Genomic DNA, 19,151 nt, shown 5'->3' with positions numbered 1-19,151 from the left:
AAACAGTACCAAGTATTGAATAAATATATTATATATAATCATTTTGAACATACAAAATACAATTTTAAAATAATCTTAAGTAAAAATTAAAACGAAACACAATTAAAAAGTACAATCTTTCGCAATGTCGATCTACGATACGTACACAATAACGACACTTTCAACAGTCAACATCTCAGAAACTTTTCAAAAAAAATCTTCAAATAAGTTTTAAAAAGCTGTCTAAAAACTACATAATAATAATAATAATACTAAAACAAGCTAATCATTAGACTGCGCAAGATAATTTTGTTAATTCTGTACACAGCTGATAAAATTGAAAAGGAAAAAAAACAACCTAAGCTACGTATATTACAATATTCGCTTGATTCTATTGCCTGAAAGAGAGCCACTAAGGAATGTGCGGAAAAACAAAGATAAAAAAAATTAAAATCGCGTAAATAATACGTAAAATGTGAAACTAGATTGTCTACACAGCGAAAAATACTTATAAAAAAGATTCGGCAATTATCTAAAAATATACTCGTTATTTTTAAGTACCATATTTAAAAATCACACCTTTGATTAAAACATTCTCTAGAAAAAAAAATTACCTATTGCAACGTAGTTAAAATATCTTAACATTAAACAATTATCAGAAACAACACGGATACAAAAAAGACAGAGAAATCAGAACACAATATTAAATACACACAACGTATATATGAAAACGAAAAAGAAAAAAAAAAGGAAATTAGAGATGAAAAAAATATCGAACACAAGATAATACGTCTTTTTTTTATACAAAAATACAATGGCTAAAATAAATCACTATAAATTTGAACTAAGAAGTGCTGTGAAACGTTTTCAGAGATGCTAGGATTATTGTATAGGGATATTCCGCCAATTGGGGTTATTGCCTTGTGATTTTTGTGTTTTTTTCTCCCTGCGGTTAATCAAAATAGGTATTAATTTTAAAAATACGATCTGACCGACGCGTATATGGCGCGGCTTCTTACATATGCGATGAGTATATCAGGAACATTATATAATGACAATGAGATATATAAAATTAGGACGAACAAAATGAAATCTTATAAATCAAAATATTCACGAAACACCTGCTTCTCTAACACCTTTTCTTAAGCTTCTAAGCTCATTTTTTTAAAATGAGAATATCAGTGTTCGATGACTTAGGGTGGCAGTTGAGATTTAAAATAACAGAGCTGCGTTACCTAATTAGGTCTAATGATGAACTATCGATATTTTAAAACTAGAATACAACTGATCTCTTTTCATTTCCAAGTCACATTTAATGTGAAAAAAATTCTAATTTATAGATAGCTTTTTCGATACATTAAATAATATTATTACTGTTGAAAATGATACAAGCAATTATCACCTATCCATTTTAAGGAAAATGCTGACATGATCTTTAATTTTATTACAGAAGAACCTAACTAGGCCAGCTTTGTTTCAAACTCAGAGAAATATGCCACCCTTATCACACACGAATTTCTACGCAATCTTAGGATGAACATGTGTACAATTTCATACACACTTGAGCTCGAGATCTATCTCACCCCTACTAGCATTTAAACCATCCTAGATTTACAGCAGAGCATAATCAAACTATTAGACAACGTTCCTCACACTGCATTCAAAATAAAGCGAACACAAATGTGTCTAAAAAAGAAAAAAAAAAGAAACGATAATCAGTCTAAACTATGTAAACTTAATTATAGAATATCGAATTCATGAATCGAGCAAACCATTTTGTTAAATATTTAGCCAACGGCTGACACACGAAAATATTATGGGAACAAAAAAAAATCTTCCCTAGTTCACATATTACTCATAATATCACGATTTTTTTTAAATTACTCTACGTGCTTACCATCGATTAGCGTGCTTATCGATTTTTGTTTTAAACAAAAACTCAAAAGACAGAAAAAAAAATAAGAAATTAAAAATACACACAAAAAACAGTAATAAATCCTGAACATAAAGACACGGAGATCATATGACGATACACACAGATAACGAAATTCAATACTAAATATCGAAAACATTGATAAGCAAATTTGCAAAAATTATCGTATTTTGCCACCAATAATTTCAATCAGTTTTTTTTCTTTAAAAAAAAAAAAATAAAAAAAAAATAAATAAATAAAAACTCACTAGATAGAAATAGAAGAGGGAATAAAATATCGACATTAATGATAATGTGATGTGATCAGTACATAGGCGGGTTGCGTTTAAAAAAAATGGGATTACGAATCATTAAACTAAACATTGTAATGAAAAAAAAGAGAGAAAAAACGATTAACTACTTAAAAAAATAAATAAGTGCGTTAATTTTGAGAAAGGAGAAAAAAAATCGCGCTAAAAACTTATGATGATACGGCGGTTTCCTCAACGGGAGTGTTGTTCGTCGGGCTACTTATTCGATCATCTAGACATAATTTTTCCAAGTCTTCGGAGACGCTCTCGGCGGCTAGACTTTCTGGGATCACATTTTCTTGACATAAAGCTGTCATGATTTTCGCTCTGAAATCTGTTAAAGAAAAAATTTAGCGAATAAAGAGATTAGAAACAGGATTGTAGAAAAAAAGAATGAGATTTTATACCTTGAGCAGTCGGATACTCTTTCACAAAGGAATCGACAGCTTCGATACAGATTTTCTGCGATCGATGACTATCTTTCACGTAGCATCCGAGTATTTTACAATGTCTTTTGACCTTTTCGATATCTAGTTCACTGGTTGTCGCATCTAAATGAGAAATTACGTATTAAAATCGGGTTTCAGTTTAAATTTAGAGGCTTTTCAACGAAGATTTACGTCAATAAGGGAATACTTACTCAAACTAACTTCACAAATGGCTAAAGTTAAAGCTGTCAAAAATTCCGGGGTATCGATTTTATCTCCGATATGATTCTGAAATCATTTTCAAAAAACGATTATCCATTTTGTCACCAAAAACCTCAATTCATCGGGTATTTTGAAACTCACCTGACTCCATTTGTAAATTCGTGAAAAAGCTTTGTCCTCGTCCAAGTTGATGTAATTTATCAAAATAGATTTTACATTTTTCACTGCCAGTTCCTTTGTCATCGGATCCATAATACTCGGTCTACTGACCAAATAGGTCAATTCCTGTTACAAAAATGATCAATTTATAACTTCTGAGATGAATCTTCAGAGGATCTTTTCCAAACAAACGAATATCAACTTACGAATTTATTAATGTAATATCTGATTTCCGTAGGGGCGATGAAGTCTCCCAAAGTCATGATTGAATTATCCCAAGCAACAAGCTGAACCCATGTTTCACCCTGTGAAAAAAATCACCGCGTAAATGAACCATTCTACAAGTTATTTCATTTCATAGGATTCTAACTCACCTCATTATGTCTTAAAACCGTTAATAAATTACAAACAAAATGAGCAGATCCTTCGGTTCTTTTGAATCCAGCTGTTTCGATAGCAGCCTTCAAATCGGGCAAAGTAATGTATTCTTCTCGGATGAGTGAATCTGTAATCACATCGTAGAAGTTAGTTACGGTTCCTAACCAACGTATTTACACATTTCACCTATACTTACTGTATAATTCGCCGATGTTGTACCACAGAGAAGGTATATCGAGTAATAAATGTTGCGATTCGTTGAACAAAAATATTAACCTGGGAGAATGAACAAATGTATTTTAATTTATCGGTTATCGATAACGAGTAAACGTTTTCTAAATTGATTTCAGGGAACTTACTGCTGCATCATTTGATGCGGTTGATAGAAATTCAATTTCACCAAATCAGCCAGCATTTCACCGACGGCGTATCTGTATACGGATCCTTTATCGAGTACGTATTGAATCAATTTTGTCAGGAAGACGTTCTTTTTATCGCTGCCGTTGAAATAAGACTCGATATACTGAGTGGTACGCTGTAAATTGTAAACAAAAGACACGAATTATTGAAGAGAATTTTCAAACCCTAATTTGATTTATGAAGTTCACCAACTTTGAAATCCTTTTCTTCGACTAAATCCTCGACAATATCGATGACAATATCCATGATTTCGTTTTTATGAGGGCATTCCTTCGTGATCTCTCGTTTGGGAAAAGTTGACGGAGAAATAGTAATATCGCTTCGTCCAACTGGGACAAAGAAATAAAAATTTAATTGGGGTCTACAAGAATACTTTTTGGCAGAATGCCCTGTTGAAAAAATATTACCTCGATAGCAATAATCTTCCTTATCATTCGTATCAGTTTCAGAGCAATCTTTTTCGGGGCCACATTCTTTGGATCGTCTCTCGCGTTCTTTTTTCAAACGTTTCTTTTCCTTTTTAGCTTTCTTTTTGGCCTCTTGATTTTTCTGCGCTTGTTTCTCCACATCGACACGAATATCCCACGTCATCTCCCGCAAAGCAGCCAAACGACGAGCTTTGTACGCGACTTCATTGCTGATGTTGAATTTTTCGTTGTATACCGTTACGATGTTGATGCTACTGAAATAAAAATCCATCGCTTCGCTTCCCTATTAGGAACACAAAGGAGATATAATAAGAGTGGATTTGAAATGAGGCCAAGTTTCGAACAATAGGTTACTTTTTTCCGTAAATTTTCTTCGAGTTGTTTGCCACAAGTACTGAGTAATGTGCACAGACAATCCAAAGAAAAATCGTCGTTCGCTGTGAGTAATATGTCGATACATCGACAAATCGCTTTCGATGCGAGAACTTTCAGCAGAAATAACTCGGCGATGAAACTGTACAAAAAAAAAACAGCGATAAGAATACACATCGAAAGATAAAAATATTTAAAAACGACTGTATGCTATTTAAATACCTGCATAATCGAATTGTTCCAGCTCTGAGTTTATTTTCTTCTTCGATATCCGATGCTTCATCATTCAACAACTGGAAACAACACGGATGTAGTTAGAGTAACAAAGAAAACGTAGGTATGTTCGAAAGTCTCAAAGCTCTGCAACTTACCACTCCTCTTGTCATACTCATGAAGAATTCTTGATGTCTGGATTTCATTCTAATATGCTTATCAATAAATTTCTCGAATTCGTTCTTACAATTATCCACTAGCACAACTTTAAATACGTCTATTTCCTGAAGTGCGGAACTTAGTTTGGCATATTCTTTGGCCATATCTGATTCAATTACAACCTGCAAAAAGAGATCATTCGAATAAAGATTCTGCATTTACGGTGGTATTACGTAGGCCTACTTTTGACCAAGGGCACTGACCTTATGTAAGATGAGATTAGCTAGATAATTTAAATTTGGCGGATCATTCAGGGATAAAGCTTTGATTTGTTGAACACTTTCATCCAAGCTACTTGGAGTAAATGTTTCGATTATAGCGCTCAAAGTCTTTTGAGTATCCTGCGAACAATTTGAGAAAAACATTTCATGAATTTGTAATTTCTTTCACGATAACTACTAAGATATTTTAAGATCGATTGTTAACCATTTGAAATTTAAGTACACGTAAAGTAACGCTAATTAAGCGCAATGAATAACCTATAATATTAATTAGAACAATTACGAACCATTTTATACGAGACTTTGCCCACTTTAGGATTTGATTGACTGGATGAAAACGCTCACTCGCGTCACAAGTACACTGTTAATTTCATTATGAATATATAATGAGAAAAAAATTAAACGAAGAACAAAAAATACTTAATAAAAAATGAAAGTTGAAAGAAAATTACTAAATCTATGAATCTATTGTTTGTTTTCATCACTGTCACTGCCAGTTCTGTTTTTCCTTTTTCCATTTTCCGACATTCCTACCCATTGTTTCGACTGAAATAGGTGAAAAAGGCAACGCAGCATATTTTTCTGCAAATCAAACACACGGTTTTGCGCGGGTTTGTTGATCAACGTTTCAGAAGCTTTGATTGGTCCCTGAATACCCAACACAAAAACCTGCGAAAGATCATTGGACTATTTTACAAAAAGATGATTATTTGACAACCAATCACAATCTTCGAAACTATAACGAAACGAATTACGTGTGGAAATTGTTCAAAATGTGACGAAAACGAGTGTACAGTTTGCGTCCATGAAATTACGCCAAAAAACAGTAAATTACTCGAATAACCACCAACTAGTTTTCAGTTTGAATTATTGTTTTTGAAATAATTAATTTGATTAAAATTTAAAAATTTTCATTTTATTTTTATTTTTTTCAATTCCTTTTTTTAGTTTTTTTTTTTTTTAGAGCTTTTCCTATTTAGTATATGGGTCAATGTCCGAGCCTCCGAGGCCAACACAACACAGGCAGACAAACCTGATTACCTGACTGGTCATTGGTCAATTATTACTCCCTGTCAATGACATTATGATAATGAGGCCAGTCAGACAGTTTAATGACTTTGAGAGGCTCACTCTGGCTCAGGCAGACGGCCGACGGGTTAATGAGCTGAAAAAGCCAGACGGGCAGATAGACGACCTTTGGCGGCTTGGACACCCACTGCGCGCTCTAAAAAAAGAAGAAAAAATCCACTTTTTTGTAATAATAAAGGGCCTGGTGCTACGTAGAAGGTGTTATAAAACAAATCCCAAAAAGAGACATCTAGAGTAGCCTGTGGGCTGTGTTGCTTCAAGTTTGGTCCCAAAAATTGCTTCATTGCTTGTGTAGTGAATGTCATTTTGGTTCATTGATTCGAATTTCTATTTCTCGTAGAAGTGAACCCCCCCCCATCCCACACACGGAGATAGAAACGGGGTGTCTAACAAAATCTGAAAACTAAAAAGGAGGGCCTTGGAAGGACATTGATACCCCCCTCCATTTATTTTTACAAAATTGCAAAAAAACTTCCAAAATTTATAATTTTTAAAAGAAACGAAAAAATTAATAATATTCAGATAGATTAGATCAGCTTCTTCTCCAGGGTGTCTGGTGTCTATCAAATCCAAAAAAACAAAACTTCGTACCTTTTTTGTATTTTTTTCATATTTTTTTCACACGCCATATTTTTAAGTTCTTTTTAGAAATAAAAATTGAGCAATTATTGGGAAACTAATAAAAATTTTTAATATCAGGGATTGTACTCAAATTTTTCTGAAAAAAGTAACTTTAGTAACCAAAAAGTAATCAAAAAAGGTGATTAAAAAAATTATTAATGTAAAAACAAACAGAGGTGAGCATAAAACTTTCCATACAAAACATTACATTTTATTTTCAGAGGCGTGACGAATCGATATGCGGTGGAAGATTGGGAGGGGAGGGGGGCAAGACTGAGAAATTCTCCCAATCGCTAAATTTTCCCAATTATTTACTCCACACCCCCCCCCCCTCCACCATCACACCAAGATTTTTACAACTAAGTGGCCAGAATGTGGTTCGAACAATTTTTTTAAAAAGGAAAGTTGGAAACAAAATTGTCGAATAAAAAATTTTTTTGGAATTTTTTCATTGATTGGATTATGTTTCTGGAATTTCTCGAGTTGATTAAGTTGATTAACTTGATTTTTCCATTCTACAAAAATTTCGAAAACCTATGCAGTATTTAATTCAAATCTGATCGAGCGATGAGAGGGTGGAAGCTGTGAAAAATTGATAATTCAACACGTAAAACATCAGTTCTTATGCAAAAAGTTTATTTTCAATGTTTCAAAATGTTCAAATTTTAAAAGTTTTCAGAAAATAACATAAGGTAAGTATTCAACTTATCATTTTTTAAAATAAGAGCGAACACCTGAGTGAAGCGAGGGAAAAAAATTTCAAAAATTCACAATTCCTGAGGGCTAAACCAGCATTATTTTTGATTTGAGAAGTCAATTTTTCTACCCTCTCACTTTGGTTCGAGAAAAGAAAAGAAAAGAAAAATGATCCAGCCCGAGCGAAGCGAGGGCGAAAGCTGTGAAAAATTGATAAAATGAGACGTAAAACAACACCATTCCTTATTTTGATTAAATGACAGAATTACCTATTTGAAAATTTGGAAAAAAGAAAAACCTTCGGGCAAAAAGGAGGACTTTTTACTGACTTTTTCGAAAAGAAGGACCCATATAGGCAAAAAGACAAACTTTTACTGACCTAGAAGGACTGTTAGATACCCTGAGAAAGAAACATATGCCATTCAAATAATCAAAATGCCATTTTTTCAAAACATGAGCCCGTATCAGAAGCTCCTGAAATAAGGTTTTATGATTTTCAATTGTGAGAATATAGAAAATTAATCTGAATAGTGAATTCTTGCAAAGCATTGTATAATGAAGGATCCCACTAGGATTCGAATTCGAATGACAAAAAATACTTTGATAACCACTATTTTGAAATGTTTGAATCAAATTAATCTGGCGACAAAAAAACTACAATATAAAATACTCCTACTAAAACCATGAGAGGCAACTTATTATCCTCTTGGTGCCAGTGCATGTGGCGCCATCTATCGTGATAAATATAAAACTTCGTTCTGCATTTCCTAGTTACAAAATTATTTTTACGAAAAACGAGTTCACATTTTGTTCCCGGAACGAAAGGTTTTTGAAACAGTAGATCCAATCAAAAAGCAAAAAACGCTCATATTTGAACAAAACGAAAATGTAAAAACACAAGGAACGTTAATTTATTCATCAATAATAATCAAACTTGTACCGAAGTCCATAAAGTAGGTAGTAATGCAACCTTCGACTTCGACCATATTTCAATGTTGATGAATACGAATTCTTGATGTCTATTCCATACGAGCTTATTTGATCAACGTTTAGCTTCAATTACGGTTTTTCCATTTTAAAAATTATTTAAACAAAATAGAACTAATAAAAAAATGACTCTAACCTTTGCTATTTACATAAAATTGAACTATTTTCTTCTAGACAAGAAAATTACGAATAATTCGTCTTCATTTCTACGAACAACTTGATTGTTCACAAACGTCGTCGGCAGGTCAGCACTCAGGAACACGAACACCATAGAAAATGATATCATTTTCAAAACTACAGCGATCAGTTATCTTTTGTCAGTAGAATGAATACCTATATGACAAACACAAATAGATTAGAAACAACTACAGTCAGTTTAAAAAAAAGGTATAGGTAAGCACCTATGACGAATTCTACAACAATTTCAAAAGAACCACCATAATTTTTCAAAATTTAATGAACTTATGAATAATTAGCTTCATTGTAATTTGTAAGTTAATGACAAAAACCCGATTTTGAGATAGGGGAAAATAATGTTGCTAAAACAGCAAAAATAGTGGTTCGGTTGATGGGTCATGAAAATAAACGCGAAATAATCTGAAAAGTCTGATAAATTTTTCCACAGAGTATAGTTATAGTTTACCTACGAACTCTTGATTTGGTTCTATTGAATCGTGGGTCTAAACGGCGCGTATTATCAGTCCAATCGTTGGAATTCGGATAATAACCCCTGTTATTAACGGTATTACCGTTGATGTAGTCCAACATACGCTAAAAACAGAACATCAATCATGAAATAAGTACTAGGTATACCTACCTACACACATGAAGAATTTCATCAAATACCTATATATATAAATATATTAGGCAACTTATATAGGTATTAGGTACTCAATTACTCACGCGATAAGTAGGAGGCGCCAAAGGTTTACGAATAAAAGACGATGTCGAAGGATTTCGTGAAGAGTTCGAAGAATGACGACGAAAAATCGAACGTCTAGTCTGGTTCTTGATATCCTGAAATAAAAAACATATTCTATTCCAATGAACTACTTCACGAAGATGACTACAAAATCCCATTTACCCTCTACCTATACAACAGAGTACTTACCAAGCGATTGTTGGGGCGTAATAATGGTCGAAGAACGTTACTTGAGGAAATATTTTGTGGTTTTTCCTTATTCGATTGGTCCCTTTTTTCTTTGGCTATTCGTTCAGCAAAAACAATCTGTTCCTGTAAAAGATTCGGTTCTGCAGAAAAAAAAACACTTATGAAAATTACAAAAATACATAACCTACAACCTATTATCTAGATTGTGGTACATATGGCATGGCTAACAATAGGTTGCAGATGAAAAGTACCTGTTGCAGCGGTGGATTCGTCATTAAGTGGTATTAGTGGTTTCTGATCCACCTCTTCTGAATTTCTAGATGCACACTCTTCTAACGCCTCCCCTTTGATTTGAAGGGTGAATGGTTCATCAATCATTTCGAGTCGACGATTTCTCGGTTGCCAGGAATTTTGTTTCAAATCGAATAGGTCTTGCGCCATGAATCGAATTCGCATCGGTAATTCATTAGGAGTTTGAAATACAGTTGATTCAATTCTACCAAAATATGCGGAAGGAAGTTTTCCCTAAATAATACAAAATGAAAAATAATTTTAGGAACAAAGAACACGAATGAATGAATTATAGCAACGCGTAATGTAAGGAATCAAACTTTACGAACAAATTTTCTTTCATAAAATTCTCCTATGGTAATGAGAATGGCACAAATGGATTCCATAGCTATGCTTCTTCTGGATTTCGATAGACGTTCCAAAATGTGGAACAATATACCTCGAGGGATTATGTTGAACTTGAATAATTCTGCAATGAAACTAAAAACAAAAAAAAAATTAACAATTGGATAAATATTGAACAGATGGTAGTAAAATGTAGCTTAATAGGGAATCGAAAAAAAAATTGATGGGTAGGTATATTACCTACCAGCAGTTTCCAACACATTGCTTGAAATGTCGAGTTTCATTTTCAATACATTCATCTAGCTCAGCTTTTCTCGTTTCCTAAACAAAGCAACAATTTCATCGATTAAAATTCAAAAACTTAGATAAAGCAGTCGCTATTTCTGAATAATTATGCGAAATGTTCAATGTGCATACTTCGCAGTTCAATAAACTGATATCAAATTTTCGTTTGTCAAACAGCACAACTTCGTTTAAACTGATATCGAAATGTCTTGTACAACGATTCGCTAAAATTGAAGCAAAAGATATCGACGACGTTCCTGTTTCATCCGCCATTCGTTTCTTTTTCAGTTTATTGCAGACTTTCGCATAAACGGGTCGAAATTGAACTTCATTTATTGCCTGAGTTGTTCAGAGGAGATAGAAAATTCGTCGATTATTCTTTACATGGTTCTCAGAAATCGAGTAAGGATTTCGCAAATATTTATGTAGGTATAATGGAGGTATTTTGCCTTTTCATGTATCATGTTCACAACGTTTTGCATCTTGATGGGAGTATTAACTGGCAAATTTTCCAATTTGGTTATCAATGTGGAGATGTTTTCGAGCGTCAGTTTATTTAGAATACTGGTCAATGATCGGTAAAGAAACTAGAAAATCAGAGATTACAAATTTAGAAACATAATCGTAGAAATATCAGCAGAATATTTAGATAAGTACTTAGATTGATATGAATCGTACCAATGTTTCGGTTTGATCTCTATCTTCGGTCAAATCGAACAATTCTGTATCCATTCGAGTTGGTTTCCATGTTGTTTCCGACTCAGTTTCATCGAACAGATAAGGATCTATATCGAATTATTGAACATAGATAAGTATACGTATGTGTATGCAAATATTTTAAATATTGATCGAAGCTGAATTAATAGCTGTGCTTCATACAGTCTTTCAGAACGAATTCGGACGAATTAAAAATTTAAATCTTACCACAATTTGACATCGAAAGTGCGGCCCTAGTTAGTTTTTAGTTTGCATTGTTTGCTCGTACTCATTAATCATCGCTATTATGACACGTTTTTTGCACACCTCACTTAGCTAAAATAATCTCTAAATATAAACGAAAACAAACACTACATTCGCGTTAGAATCGAATATTTTGAATATTTCTCCATATCACACATCTTATTTTACATTAATCGAGAGACCAAAAAACCGACAACAATTGCACGTGGGTTTGAAGATGGACAAATCCGTTGACGCTGGAAACCTTGGGAGTTGGGAGTATTTTTTAACAAATTTCCGACGAACTTATCAGCAGGTATGCGCCATGTGGTGAAATGTACACACGTTACCCCACCACTATACAACACATCGCATCACATGTGTGTGTTTGTTCTCCAATCTCCTTCACCTCCCCATCATTGCCTGGTAGGCGAGCCGCAAGAAAGAATTCCTGTCTAGATAATCACAATTCACAAGTTCATAAACGTTAACGCACTTCGTAAGGCTCGGTTATGACGCTGCCCTCATTATTACTATTGGAGATTGCATTTGGCAACCTTTAAACCTCTCATTCAAGTTATCCATCTTCATTTCCACAAAATCTCACAAAACTTCCAAAAATCGATCTTCGTTGATTTTTCCCATCACATCAGTGGTTATCAATATGGCAATCAATCATTCCACAGAAACACACAACTGCTCAAATTAAGTACAGGCCATGGCTTATCATAATTGAGTCACGAGTCTGATCAGGGTCCATTTTACTTCAGAGTGAGAGAGTTTAACAAACAAATCGAAAATTGAGATCAGCTTTACGTTTCTTGAAAGAGCACGAAAATCGAAAATCTAACAACCATGATAGATAGGTACCGTCATATTTTCTCAATCACTATTTCGCAAACTTATTTCCCTAGTTTCAATTCTAAAACAGAAGTGATTCACAAATAACAAATTTTTAATCAAAAAATTAATGATAACCTAGGTAAAAAAAAAAAACTAAAGTAGGTACAGGAAACCGCATTATCGAAAAAATTGAAAGAAAATGTCTGTGAGCAGTATCATAATAAAAAAATTTCAGTAGTTGAGGTGTTCATCCCAATCAGAATAACTCTGGATAAATGGGCTGGTGACGGTCCTTTGGGATGTCTTATTCGTACGTTCGGAGGACGTCCGCGTCGTGAATGAATTAGAATTGGAGATTACTTTTAAATAAGTTGCTCTATCAAACCCACCTACTTTCGGTTCATTCTTCTGAAAACATTTTGATAAACATTGAGATTTCTGCGACGAATTACAAATCATGTAGGTACCTACACTTTTTGTGTTTTGCGCAAAAAACTTATCATTTGGAATTTGGAACATAAATTTTTGACTTACTTTTTCGTTATTTGATTGTGTTCGTATCACTTTGGCGGCGATCTCCTTTGTAATAATCTGTACAGGTTTATTGCACTCGGGCAAATCACGGAACGTAGTTAAAAACTCAACGGTGTATTTAATCTTCGGTGCTGCAGATATCTGAACGTTTGTTTCTGAAAAAGTAGTAGGTTCATCAAATACTTCAAAAGTTATAACATAACACGCGAGTATTTTGACCACATATGAAAATAATGTGACTCATATACATGAATTTTAGAGACTACCTATACTTATTTTATATGAATGATCAGAACAGCTGAAAATTAATTAATTTTATCGACAGATCAACTAATAAGCGACGATGATTGAAATCTTACATAACAATATCAAGAGATGAATTATAACTTTAAGGCTTGTAAGTGTAGAATTTATCCCTTAGGTAAGGGTCGACATGGAGAATAGTTTTGGACCCAACTACATATTTTCCTCACTCAGAATACCACGACATGTCAAAAGTTAATGAGATATCTCTCCACAACGAATTTTCAATGAATACACACTACACAGTAATGATAATCGGAGAACTCTGCATATTGTGCTCACAATAAGTTGCTACACATGATGTACTTTCAAACGTTATTTATTCAACGAGGAAGAAAGTACACAACACCAAAATTAATTAAAATAAGAAGACATTAGGTACCTTTCAAGAACTACATTAACAACTTGATTCAGTTATATCGCGAATAGCTAATTTATAAGTAAACGTATTTCTAAATACTGTACGTATACAAATTGTATAACAACAATAATTCGACCAATCATTGATCACAAATGAAGATCGAAAACTAACCTTCTATGCTTTCGAAAAATTGACTTAACAAACTCAACGCAACTCCGAATCTAGGCGCCGCATCGCTGTTTTTCCATTGTTCGAACGAATCGTACGATACTAGATTCAAATTATACAATGATTCGAATATTCCGGGAAGCAAACCTATAAACATAGCAGGGCAGAAGGTGTAATAATTGTTCACACGGAGAAACTGGCAGAAAGAGAGTCAGGATAACGAATGAAGTACATTTACCTGAAGGATAACTCGCCTTATCCACGAATTCGTGCACAGCCAATAAGCATTGCATTTCTAAATCGTTTTTGTTCTTAATGTAATTTTTTAACAATTTATCATACTTTATCACAGTTTTATGAATTGCGATACCTATGTCCGCATCGACTTTCGTATCTTCCTCTGCAAAAATGCAAATGCATATGTATTTGTATACGCACATTGAGTACCCCTACCTATACTACCTACACCTACCCCAAGCTAGCCGATTTCATATATACTCGTCTGGTTTGAGGTGGGATGAAGAGAAAAACGCTGATAACTTACCTTTTTGCAACACCTTCCAGAAGTCGTAGACGATTTGACAAATCATAGTCATCAATTTCGATACAAGCGTAGCGGAATTTCGGCCGTTCTCTAAATTATTCTGCAAAATGGGGGGGGGGGATTAAAAAGTCAAAACGAACCATATGTATTGTAACGTACGAGAGATACAAAAATTCAGTTTTAAATATCAAATTTAAAACTGATAGGGATTAGTGTGAATAAATTCAGAACCTTGCCCCAAAATAAATCAATAATCAATTCAATTCAATTTCATGTTCAACAGAAAAAAATTTTGAGACTATTGTTTCGTGTTGAGAAGGGATCAAAATAGGTTTTCATTTCAATTAAACTTACCCTCGCATCAATCAATTTGATAATTTCATCGGTATTGTCTTCTTCCAAACGCTTGTATAAATGATCCATCAATACATTATCCAAAACTAAAACGAGACACTGAAATGAAACAAACGAAAAATCATTAGACCCGATTCAAGTAATGAGATATGAGATCGCTGCATCGCTATCACCAACTAACCCCGTTAGAAAGTTGAATGTGTTGTAAGAAAACCTTATTTTTTGGTAATTCGGTCTCCAGATCATTAATTCGCAAACAGACATGTTGAAATAGTGGAACTATACAGAATAGAAAAGAAAAACATAAAATATCGAATTTTCAATTAATTTCTGAACCATTTAACGAAATGTCAAACATTCTTTAATGAACGTACTTAAAATTAAAAGCAAAGAAGTCCAAAAATTAACGCGATCCGCAGAGAAATGCTCGCGATCATGGAAGAATTTCATCCTGTACATAAGCAATTAAAAATCAAAATCAACCTGCTGATAAGCTGACATGAAAAAAATCATCGAGCACTCACAACCACAAAACTTGCTGAGATTGTTGAATATAAGTGTCCTACCTATCGACTATTTGGAAAAGAGAAAATGAAACTTACAATTCAATAACACACTCTTTTGTAATACTTCCACGTTTGATTAGTTTAACTAGTAAGCGTCCGCATTTCAAGGCCGATTGTTGTGTACGACTTGTAGCATACTCCATTATTTCATGCACAGCGTCTGATCTTTGTTGGAGATTAATTTGTCTTTCAAAAGACTCGATACAAGCCTGCAATCGAGAAGAAAACCACAAAAATATCGCGTCAGTGATTCATATTCATCTATGGACTATTGGAAATAAATAGAAGATTTTGCTATCGAACTCACCGTCAAATTATCATCGCCCTCGTATTTTTGAAATATACTTATGATAACCGAATTCAACTGATGTGCAGTTGCTGAGAAGGCCGAAGACAACGATGAAGTGGCAGTTTGCGAAGCATCTTGTGATGAGGTTTGTCGGTTTGGAATTGTGATACCGCCGGATGCTGCATGTATATTTTGAGCAGAATCGTTGTTCGGGTCAACGCTTGCTTTGTCGGCGACTATAGGTATAAAAACATAAACAAAAGAAATATTTCAGCAAATACAATATGTTCATTATTGTCACAAATTACTACATACCGATGGGCTGATCTACAATTTCTTCAACGACGGAATTGACAGTTTTAGGGGATACAGATTTAATTGAAGCTGTGTCATCGGATTCATCATCACTCGCTTTATTGTCATCGGATTCAACATCACTCGCGTTGTCATCGGATTCATAATCATCACTCGCTATGTCATCGAATTCATCATCACTCGCTGTGTCATCGGATTCATTAGAGGTTCGTCGGCTTGAAAGTGTGATTCCGTCGGATACTGCATGTATACTTTGAGCAGAATCGTTGCTCGGCGGCTCAACGCTCGCTTTATTGGCTACTAGGTAGGTACATAAATAAAAGAATAATATTTCAGCAAATACATACAATATGTTCATTATTGTCACAAATTACTACATACCGATGGGCTGATCTACAATTTCTTCAACGACAGAATTGACAGTTTTAGGCGATCCCGATTTGATTGAAGCTGTGACATCGGATTCATCAAGGGTTCGTCGGCTTGAAATTGTGATTCCGTCAGATGCTGCATGTATATTTTGAACAGAATCGTTGCTCGGCGGCTCAACGCTCGCTTCATTGGCCACTAGGTACACATAAATAAAAGAAATATTTCAGCAAACACATTATATGTTCATTATTATCACAAAAATTAGGTACTACATACCGATGGGCTGTTCTACATTTTCTTCAACGACAGAATTGACAGTTTTAGGCGATACTGATTTAATCGAAGCTGTGTCAGCAGATTTATCACTCGCTGTGACATCGGATTTATCATCATTCGTTTCGTTATCGGATTCATCATCACTCGCTTCGTCATCGGATTCATAATCAGCACTGATCGCTTTGCCATCGGATGCATAATCACTCGCTTTGTCATCGGATTCTTCTTTACTCAAATCGGTGACGGAGATTTCGGGTACGTTGCATTGAATCCTCGAACGCCAAGCATTTCTTCTTAGATCCAACACATCTTGTAATAAAAAACGAACGCGCGGCAATATAGGTCTTCATTTAGCAAGGATTCAATTTCATCGAAATATACCGAGGACATGCCACCCTACAAACAATACAATAAGTGAATAAGTACAACAAACAAACACAAAGTAAGTCAAAGCATTCCGCAAATTGGTGATGTAGCTAATACAATATATATGGAATAATGGAACTGATGAAATGAGTATACCTATACTTACAAAATTATCTTCGTAGAATTTTCCCACAGTCGTGAAAATCGCATAAATACATTCAGCAGCAACATTTCCGCTTAATTTGAACAGACAGTCGATTAATTCGAGAAGCGTTTCTTTTTCGATCATTCCAAACTTGAATACTTCCGCGATAAAACTGCGTAAAAACACAGGGAAAATCAATTAAATTACTTAGGTACTTTACGATACTGTGAGAAAATCACGACATAGGTAACATACAAGCAATTTCCAACGAATCGTTTGCTGCTTTCATTCTCTTCATCGAGACACTCTTCCATCAATTGTTGTTTTCTCGTTTCCTACATATAGAACATTGAAACATTGAATTTGCCGTATAGGTACACTGAAAAAAAAACATACCTATCGAAAATGAAGGATCCAATATTCATACCTGACAACTGATTAAATCGATTTCAAATTTTCTTCTTTCATAAACAAGATTTTCGGTCAAACCGACATCGAAATATTCTTTACATCGGTTCGTTAATAAGGAAGCAAACGTTTCAGAGGTTCCAGTTTCATCAGTGAATTGTTTATCTTTGAGAAGATCGCAGACTTGAGCATACAACGAGCGAAATACTTTTTCATTGATGGCCTAGAAAGATCAACAAATAAAACACGTATTTTAAAATAGGTACTAAAGAATATTATGCATAGATAACCTATATTGTTTCTAAATAACTAAAAAGAGCATTTTACTTTTTCGTGTATTATCTCAACAGCCTTTTGCAATTTCGGTAATGTATCGATTGGCAAATTTTGCATTTTATCCTTTATTTTAGAGCAGTTATCGTGCGATAATTTATTCAACTGACTCATGAACGTTCTGAAGAGGAACTGAAATTAGTAAAATTACCATTTTTCATCAATACATATAACACACATTCGGATATATTCAGAAGAAGCCATTATAGCATAACATCTTACAACGTTCTTCTTCTCGTCTCTGTTCATCTTAAGAAACGTCGAATCCATCCGTAGAGATTTCCAAACAAGAGCTTCAATTCCATCACCTAAACCATACACATGGTTAATCGATTTTGCAAATTTCAACTCACGGAATGAATCTATGAAATAACTTCAACTTACTGGTATGCTTCGTAATTGCGTTTTTGTCTTGCATTTTGGAAATGTCTATAAACTGGAAATCATACGATTCAACGAATGTAAAATGTAACAATACGGCAACTCGACAATTTTTCAACACAAATTCAAACGAAATGAAACACGAGATTCGAGGAGTAACTTGAATATAACTCAATGTAACATTATCAAGATGGAAATTATTACATGCATCGACATTCAACGGCAACAGCAGAATTGGTTTCGATGCGTCAACACAACATGCGCTATTCTTTGTTTATCTCGACTGCGACTCGATAAGACATTCCTCTCTACGTCCCGCCCTCTTCGATTCACTTCACGACTTCCAGTTCCAAGAATTTCTTTGTCGTTTAGGAGTTGGCTGCAGCTGCTACAATCGGTATTCGCCTTCTCTATTTCGTCAGTCGAAATTCAATACAACAATAGATCATTTCAATGGAACTGTCTGTCTTGTGATTATAGAAATCAAATACCTACTACAGGATTGAGGATTATGACTTTAGCAATGTGCAGGTTTCGACTTGAGATCGCCGTTTAGCAACTCGCAATTTTCTTGAAAAAGAGAAAAAAGGAAGGACAAGAGATTTGAAATTGTTTACCCAAAAGTAACACATAATCTTCTAGTTTGTTGATTACCTACTTGGCAGTTGGCATTTTGATGTATTTCAAAAATTGCCTCAAACATAAAATTAGTACGTTTTTGAGTATCAAATTGTAAATTTTGAGCGATTTTGTTTACCTATTTTATACGAATCAGAAAATGTCCGAAATGAGCTCCATATGTAATGAGCTCACAAGGAAACCTCTTGAGGTGTCACACTCCGATTTGAACGGGACCGCGATTTTTGGAAAGCACATAGTCTAAAACCCCCGAAACCAAATTTTCAGCTGCCCAAGTTCATTTTTCGATTCTTGGCGAATTTTTGAAAATTCAAAATTGACTGTTTTT

The 19,151-nt window shown here is 34.2% G+C and overlaps 4 protein-coding genes across 5 annotated transcripts; all 4 read right to left on the bottom strand.

Moving 5' to 3' along the window:
• Window positions 1-10: 10 nt before the first annotated feature.
• Window positions 11-8,917, bottom strand: LOC135848298 (uncharacterized). Of its 2 annotated transcripts, none has more exons than XM_065368183.1 (16): window positions 8,792-8,917; window positions 5,550-5,931; window positions 5,245-5,382; window positions 4,981-5,163; window positions 4,832-4,902; window positions 4,592-4,751; window positions 4,217-4,520; window positions 4,002-4,138; window positions 3,749-3,924; window positions 3,586-3,665; window positions 3,386-3,516; window positions 3,218-3,316; window positions 2,994-3,137; window positions 2,843-2,918; window positions 2,610-2,753; window positions 11-2,536 (listed from the first exon to the last, which is right to left on the bottom strand). In XM_065368183.1, the coding sequence occupies exons 2-16, from the start codon at window positions 5,550-5,552 to the stop codon at window positions 2,373-2,375; spliced, it is 2,010 nt and encodes a 669-aa protein (XP_065224255.1). In that variant the 5' UTR covers window positions 5,553-5,931; window positions 8,792-8,917; the 3' UTR covers window positions 11-2,372. The 2 variants fall into 2 exon arrangements, with proteins under 2 accessions (XP_065224255.1, XP_065224256.1); XM_065368184.1 differs by lacking the exon at window positions 8,792-8,917 and having other exon boundaries at window positions 5,550-5,623; window positions 5,715-5,931.
• LOC135848300 (eukaryotic translation initiation factor 4 gamma 3-like) lies at window positions 8,558-12,419 on the bottom strand. Its single transcript, XM_065368187.1, has 11 exons — window positions 11,612-12,419; window positions 11,366-11,472; window positions 11,137-11,274; window positions 10,820-11,026; window positions 10,647-10,723; window positions 10,387-10,537; window positions 10,018-10,291; window positions 9,767-9,906; window positions 9,559-9,672; window positions 9,303-9,426; window positions 8,558-8,988 (listed from the first exon to the last, which is right to left on the bottom strand). Exons 1-11 carry the CDS (start codon window positions 11,622-11,624, stop codon window positions 8,963-8,965), a joined length of 1,371 nt encoding a protein of 456 aa, XP_065224259.1. The 5' UTR covers window positions 11,625-12,419; the 3' UTR covers window positions 8,558-8,962.
• A 144-nt stretch (window positions 12,420-12,563) lies between these two features.
• Window positions 12,564-16,891, bottom strand: LOC135848299 (uncharacterized). Its single transcript, XM_065368185.1, has 13 exons — window positions 16,552-16,891; window positions 16,285-16,470; window positions 15,904-16,203; window positions 15,607-15,824; window positions 15,336-15,508; window positions 15,108-15,184; window positions 14,915-15,012; window positions 14,734-14,832; window positions 14,380-14,479; window positions 14,074-14,235; window positions 13,839-13,982; window positions 13,004-13,158; window positions 12,564-12,877 (listed from the first exon to the last, which is right to left on the bottom strand). The coding sequence occupies exons 5-13, from the start codon at window positions 15,440-15,442 to the stop codon at window positions 12,701-12,703; spliced, it is 1,119 nt and encodes a 372-aa protein (XP_065224257.1). The 5' UTR covers window positions 15,443-15,508; window positions 15,607-15,824; window positions 15,904-16,203; window positions 16,285-16,470; window positions 16,552-16,891; the 3' UTR covers window positions 12,564-12,700.
• LOC135848301 (eukaryotic translation initiation factor 4 gamma 3-like) lies at window positions 16,818-18,555 on the bottom strand. The gene is made up of 7 exons (XM_065368188.1): window positions 18,188-18,555; window positions 18,026-18,111; window positions 17,798-17,935; window positions 17,490-17,693; window positions 17,318-17,397; window positions 17,084-17,234; window positions 16,818-16,947 (listed from the first exon to the last, which is right to left on the bottom strand). Exons 1-7 carry the CDS (start codon window positions 18,219-18,221, stop codon window positions 16,846-16,848), a joined length of 795 nt encoding a protein of 264 aa, XP_065224260.1. The 5' UTR covers window positions 18,222-18,555; the 3' UTR covers window positions 16,818-16,845.
• Between the last annotated feature and the right edge of the window lie 596 nt (window positions 18,556-19,151).

The sequence above is a fragment of the Planococcus citri genome, chromosome 5 (genome assembly GCF_950023065.1).
Source record: "Planococcus citri chromosome 5, ihPlaCitr1.1, whole genome shotgun sequence".
Lineage (NCBI taxonomy): Eukaryota > Metazoa > Arthropoda > Insecta > Hemiptera > Pseudococcidae > Planococcus > Planococcus citri.
Note: the sequence above shows the minus strand (reverse complement) of the source record. Positions and strands in the feature narration are given on the sequence as shown.

Bases quoted from the DNA above. Each gene is read 5' to 3' on its own strand.
- LOC135848298 (XM_065368183.1), bottom strand. The intron at 4,752-4,831 runs GTATTTAAATAG...TTTTTTGTACAG, and splicing joins GGAACAATTCGATTATGCAG to TTTCATCGCCGAGTTATTTC. The intron at 3,517-3,585 runs GTAAGTATAGGT...ATGTGATTACAG, and splicing joins CAACATCGGCGAATTATACA to ATTCACTCATCCGAGAAGAA.
- LOC135848300 (XM_065368187.1), bottom strand. The intron at 10,292-10,386 runs GTTCGTAAAGTT...TGTATTATTTAG, and splicing joins AATTTTATGAAAGAAAATTT to GGAAAACTTCCTTCCGCATA. The intron at 9,907-10,017 runs GTACTTTTCATC...TTTTTTCTGCAG, and splicing joins CGAATCCACCGCTGCAACAG to AACCGAATCTTTTACAGGAA.
- LOC135848299 (XM_065368185.1), bottom strand. From the start codon at position 15,442: ATGGAGTATGCTACAAGTCGTACACAACAATCGGCCTTGAAATGCGGA. The intron at 15,185-15,335 runs GTAAGTTTCATT...GCTTATGTACAG, and splicing joins AAAGAGTGTGTTATTGAATT to GATGAAATTCTTCCATGATC. The intron at 13,159-13,838 runs GTTAGTTTTCGA...CTACTTTTTCAG, and splicing joins ATTTTTCGAAAGCATAGAAG to AAACAAACGTTCAGATATCT.
- LOC135848301 (XM_065368188.1), bottom strand. From the start codon at position 18,221: ATGCAAGACAAAAACGCAATTACGAAGCATACCA. The intron at 17,694-17,797 runs GTAAAATGCTCT...TGATCTTTCTAG, and splicing joins TTGAGATAATACACGAAAAA to GCCATCAATGAAAAAGTATT. The intron at 16,948-17,083 runs GTAAGTATAGGT...TATTGTTTGTAG, and splicing joins AATTCTACGAAGATAATTTT to GGTGGCATGTCCTCGGTATA.